At 51.5% G+C, this 6,117-nt stretch overlaps 1 protein-coding gene across 1 annotated transcript in view; it reads left to right on the top strand.

Moving 5' to 3' along the window:
- The first annotated feature begins 2,867 nt into the window (after positions 1 to 2,867).
- LOC130112931 (bifunctional methylenetetrahydrofolate dehydrogenase/cyclohydrolase, mitochondrial-like) overlaps positions 2,868 to 6,117 on the top strand; it is a 49,487-nt gene continuing 46,237 nt past the window's right edge. Inside the window, exon 1 of the mRNA XM_056280456.1 lies at positions 2,868 to 3,037. Coding sequence (XP_056136431.1) covers positions 2,907 to 3,037 — 131 coding nt within the window. The 5' untranslated portion in view covers positions 2,868 to 2,906. The remainder of the gene's footprint in view (positions 3,038 to 6,117) is intronic.

The raw sequence follows: 6,117 nt of genomic DNA, 5'->3' as shown, positions 1-6,117 counted from the left end.
CAGCCGAGCGATGGTATCTCAGCCAAGTTGTCACATAGCCTGTCGGATCCCACTGGTTTAGAGGTGGCCCGTGTAGTTTCATGATCATCAAAGTGGATACCCGTTCAATCAGTAACTCCGTGGGTTACAGTTAGATTCATCTGGCTGAATCCCCTTTCGCACTCCGCAGTGCTACATGGATGAGTTTCGTGCAATTCATTAAAGGCCTGAGCTCATCAGATGTAGCTTCCCCATAGCTCACGATACAGTCTCTGAATCCATTAATTGCACTAAAAGTTGGCAGCCTGACTCTTTTACAGAGTTCACTTATTTCCAAGTCTCCAAAACCGGGTACTGGTGCTGATGGCCAATTGTCGCATTCCAGGTCGCGTTCAGTTGTGCAATCAAATGGACATACTCCGACTCGCCCTGTGAGGTTGCTGCTGGCCCTGATGCAGTGGTGAACATTCGATGGCTCGGATTATTGCTTAGACTTCTAATAAACTGTTGATGATTGATGAAAACTATTTTGGAGGAATCTGTCAGCACAACTGGGCCAAACCTGCCTGCTGATATTGCCATTTCAGCTGCAAGGACTTTGGTTCCTGGTCAGTCTCCCAGTCCATCCACGAACCAAATGCTACTTCTGATCAGTTTGTCTGCATAGGCTACAGATCAACCTAGCTGCTAGGTACAAGGATATATATATATATATATATATATATATATATATATATATATATATATATATATATATGTACCTGTTGAGCTTCCGTAGCTATGGCGTAGGATGTCGTAAAGTGTACACTGTCGTGCATCCAGTAAACGGACGCGTGTTGAGCTGCAAGCTAGCTGTATGTCTCGTCATCACAAAACTATATTACAGACACGAACTGCTTTGAGCTCAGCCGCCTTGACAGACCGTCAAACGGGTTCCCATGGGAGGCCGACCGTTTCTCACCCGTCTGCGCAAAGCTCAAGTCAGCACGCGGCGACTCCACGTTAGTCCCAACAGCAGACCCTGCGGGGAGAAGTGCGTCAGTTCCGCCGTCCGTGGCGCCACGCCACGGACGGCGGAACTGACGCACTTCCGTTTGTGATGAATCAAAGTCCGAGAGTGTTCAAAGTTGAACACTCCGCCCATTTATTGTTAGCGTCCATTAAACTCCAACGTATTTCCAAAGACAAACAAAAGTGTAATATCCAGAACCACAAGTAACGACGGCAACGAGCTGCCTCCGCATGTGTCTCTGGGTGTGTGCGGTCAAAAACTGTGACCCTTCCGGGCGGAACACCTAACCAGACAGACATGGTTCCTATCGGTTCCTATTTATACAGCCGAGCGCTAATTGGCTCCTACAAGCAGTAATGCGGACGCTGTACCGGACCGTTGTGGTGAAGAGGGAGCTGAGCCCATTTACCAGTCAGTCTTCCTCCCAGCCCTCCCCTATGCTCATGAGCTGTGGGTGGTGACCGAGAGGGTGAGATGGTGGATACAAGCGGCTGACATGAGTTTCCTCCGTAGGGTGTCTGGGCTCGGCCTTAGAGATAGGAGGAGGAGCTCGGACCTCCGGAGGGAGCTCGGAGTAGAGCCGCTGCTCCTTCGCATCGACAGGAGCCAGATGGTTCAGGCATCTGATCAGGACGCCTCCTGGACGCCTTCCTTTGGAGGTTTACAGGGCACGGCCAACTGGGGGGAGACCCCGGGGTAGACCCAGAACTCGCTGGAGGGACTACATTTCCAGTCTGGCCTGGGAACGCCTTGGGATCCCCCAGGAGGAGCTGGGGGGGGGGGTTGCTGGGGAGAGGGAGGTCTGGAGTGTCCTACTTAGCTTGCTGCCACCGCCACCCCACCCTGGAGAAGCGGCTGAAGATGAATAAATGAATGAATGAATAAGATGTATGGGAACTCATGTATTGAGGAGTACAGGAGAGTGTTTTGGACTATCTGTGATATCCAGCAAGCCGCAGAGAACAACCTTCATGTCTGTCAGGGAGGGTCTTCCCAGTATTCACCGATACCTGTAAATTAGTAAATCTTGGATTCGACTCGGCCATGTCCCTACACACACCTACAGAAACCCATACACAATGCACAGCACAACACAACACGTGACGAGTGAAACGCTCACGCAGAAGGCAGGATAACATCAGCCAATAGTAAAATGATCAGTCCATCCATCCATCCATCCATCCATCCATCCATCAAGTTGCCTCTTTATAGCGCTTTTCTAGCAGCAACAGCCACTCAAGCGCGTCACGATTAATTCATTCACACACACACACACACACACACACACACACACACACACACACACACACACAAATGTAAAAGGCTAAATCGATGACCGGAAAGCTCATTCTGCAGGATGGGCTGTGAGACTTCTGGCAGCATTCAGCAGACTTGGCGACTTTGGTGATTCCACCGTTTTGGGGCTGAAGAGGCAGAAAAAGCAAAGATCCTGCCAGCCAATTATCCCACATTATGTAGTGAAAACGATGAGCTGTAGCACAACGCGCCAACACACGCAACCCCTGCACACTCACATGGCGCACGCAGACGTCCATACATCAAATATAACATTTATGGTTTTATCACATCACTTGTTTCTACTATGCCAGGCTGGAGAGTGAGCTTCTGCAGACGCCAACGGTACTGAGCAGGTCTGTTCCTACCGACCCCACCGGTGGTGCTGCTAGTGTTGTCCACCAACACCCACAATGCACTCCCTCCTGACTGCTGCCCGCCCCTTTCTACTAGCACACACACACACACACACACACACTCACACACACACACACTCACTCACACACACACACACACACACACACACACACACACTCACACTCACACACACACACACACACTCACACACACTCACACACACACTCACACACTCTCTCACACACACACACACACACACAACATGGCGGCCTCTATGTCCCCGCTACGCTCCTCCTTCAGGATTTGCAGCGCTCTGCCGAGCTGCCGAGCCAGACTGCGGACGCACCGGAACTGCGAGAGCCAGAGCAGGCATGTGTGCCAGTCGGCGACCAGGTAAGACGGGAATCCAGAACCAGTCCCCCGGTATTTAGTGGCGGGATGCAAGGTGTCTGTGCATGTGTGTGTGTGTGCGTGTGTGTGTGTGTGTCTGAATGCACGTCGTCGTCACGTGTGAGAGGATGCGGCCGCCGACTGGCTGCTACTGCGCAGCAGCAGAACCGCGGCTGCAGCCCCTCCCCCCTCCCCCCCCAGGAAATCCCACGTTTCGATATTCAGCCTGGTCAGACGCGTTCCTGCAGCAGCATCAAACGTGTCATTTATTGTACAAGCCACCTGCGTGAGACTAGTGCACGGTCTGATGTGATGGAGGATGTCAAGGTTGATGTTGACCGGGCAGTGTTCCGACGTTTCACCCTACCTGTTTTATCAACCAAGTGAATCTGCGCATGCGCGTGTTAAGGGTCAGGGTCGGGCTTTGGGCTACGGTTCTGATGAAAGGACATTCCGACGCGGTGGGACACAGATGTCCCAACACCGACCGTGCGCCCCGGCGGCTGTTTGCGTCACGGACACCTCTTTCTATTTCCCGTCCGGGTCCACCGGGTCCACCGGGTCCACTACAGAAACAGACGCTCGCAGTATTTACAACAACCCACATCCTTCATACATGTTCATGTAAAAGTGGTTGTCTAACTTGCGGCTCCCCGATGCGTTAAACACACTCGACGGTGCGTCCTCGGGGCCAGACGCACAGCGCGCCATGCGTTTGGATAACATTGCAAACCTTAAAATGACGCGGCACGGTGGCGCAGTGGGTGGCGCGGTCGCCTCACAGCGAGAAGGTCGTGGGTTCGAGCCCCGGGGTAGTCCAACCTTGGGGGTGGTCCCGGGTCGTCCTCTGTGTGGAGTTCGCATGTTCTCCCCGTGTCTGCGTGGGTTTCCTCCGGGGGCTCCGGTTTCCTCCCACAGTCCAAACACATGGAGGTCAGGTGACCCGGCCCTACTAAGTTGTCCGTGACTCAGTGTGTGTGTGTGTGTGTGTGTGTGTGTGTGTGTGTGTGTGTGTGTGGGCCCTGTGATGGACTGGCAGCCTGTCCAGGGTGTCTCCCCGCCTGCCACCCAGTGACTGTTGGGATAGACTCCAGCATCCCTGAGAGCAGGATAAGCGGTTTGGATAATGGATAATGGGTGGAGGGATGGATGGATGGATATGGATGGATGGATGGATGGATATGGATGGATGGATGGATGGATAATGGAGGGATGGAGGGATGGATAATGGATGGATGGAGGGATGGATGGATAATGGATGGATGGATGGATGGATGGATAATGGATGGATGGATGGATGGATGGATGGACGGATCTTAAAATGACGACTTATTTAGCAGTCTACTCCTTTAAGTCGTTCTTCCACTGCACCATTATGATTTGATGCAGACACGAGGCAGCCATGGGAAAAGTGATAATTCAGAGTATGCAGGTTTTCTCTCCAACCTGTGAGGTTATTTCACACTTGAGTCAGTGTCTTTATGCATGCTCAGTAATCCAGCTTAAACAAATCACAAGCTGAAGCAGTTCATCTGGACACGAGGGTTACTGAGAGAAACGTTTATCCTCATCTAACTGACCTCTTCAGTCTCACCTGACTGCAGGTACCCCACCCTTATAAACAATACAGTGACTGCAGGTGTCCCCACCCTTATACACAATACAGTGGCTGCAGGTGTCCCCACCCTTATAAACAATACAGTGGCTGCAGGTGTCCCCACCCTTATACACAATACAGTGACTGCAGGTACCCCCACCCTTATAAACAATACAGTGGCTGCAGGTGTCCCCACCCTTATACACAATACAGTGACTGCAGGTGTCCCCACCCTTATAAACGATACAGTGACTGCAGGTGTCCCCACCCTTATGAACAATATAGTGACTGCAGGTGTCCCCACCCTTATAAACGATACAGTGACTGCAGATACCCCACCCTTATAAACAATACAGTGGCTGCAGGTGTCCCCACCCTTATAAACAATACAGTGGCTGCAGGTGTCCCCACCCTTATTAACAATACAGTGGCTGCAGGTGTCCCCACCTTTGTAAACAATACAGTGGCTGCAGGTGTCCCCACCCTTATAAACAATACAGTGACTGCAGGTGTCCCCACCCTTATAAACAATACAGTGACTGCAGGTGTCCCCACCCTTATAAACAATACAGTGACTGCAGGTACCCCCACCCTTATGAACAATACAGTGACTGCAGGTACCCCCACCCTTATAAAAAATACAGTGGCACAACGACTGAAAACAAACCAACAATGGGTTTCATATGTAAACTGTCGTGACCATTAACTAGAGTTACAGTGACCATGTGTACTCTTTACAGAGGATTGGGGAATGTTTGCAATCACAGCATTGTAAGATGTAAGATGGCGACAGATTTACTCCCCCCCCCCCCTCAGTTCAGTGATGGTCATCCCCTCTTCACATAGATGGCCTCTTTGACTCCCCGTTAAAACCAGCGTTCCTCCCTATCGAGGATGGTCACATCCTCATCCCTGAAAGAGTGGCCACTGGTCTGTAGATGGTGTAGACTGTGGAGTCCTGGTCTGTAGATATGTGTAGACTGTGGAGTCCTGGTCTGTAGATGGTGTAGACTGTGGAGTCCTGGTCTGTAGATGGTGTAGACTGTGGAGTCCTGGTCTGTAGATATGTGTAGACTGTGGAGTCCTGGTCTGTAGATGGTGTAGACTGTGGAGTCCTGGTCTGTAGATGGTGTAGACTGTGGAGTCCTGGCCTGTAGATGGTGTAGACTGTGGAGTCCTGGCCTGTAGATGGTGTAGACTGGGGAGTCCTGGTCTGTAGATGGTGTAGACTGTGGAGTCCTGGTCTGTAGATGGTGTAGACTGTGGAGTCCTGGTCTGTAGATGGTGTAGACTGTGGAGTCCTGGTCTGTAGATGGTGTAGACTGTGGAGTACTGGCCTGTAGATGGTGTAGACTGTGGAGTACTGGCCTGTAGATGGTGTAGACTGTGGAGTCCTGGCCTGTAGATGGTGTAGACTGGGGAGTCCTGGCCTGTAGATGGTGTAGACAGTGGAGTCCTGGTCTGTAGATGGTAGACTGTGGAGTAC

This window comes from Lampris incognitus, chromosome 1, assembly GCF_029633865.1.
Source record: "Lampris incognitus isolate fLamInc1 chromosome 1, fLamInc1.hap2, whole genome shotgun sequence".
Taxonomy (NCBI): Eukaryota; Metazoa; Chordata; class Actinopteri; order Lampriformes; family Lampridae; genus Lampris; species Lampris incognitus.
Note: the sequence above shows the minus strand (reverse complement) of the source record. Positions and strands in the feature narration are given on the sequence as shown.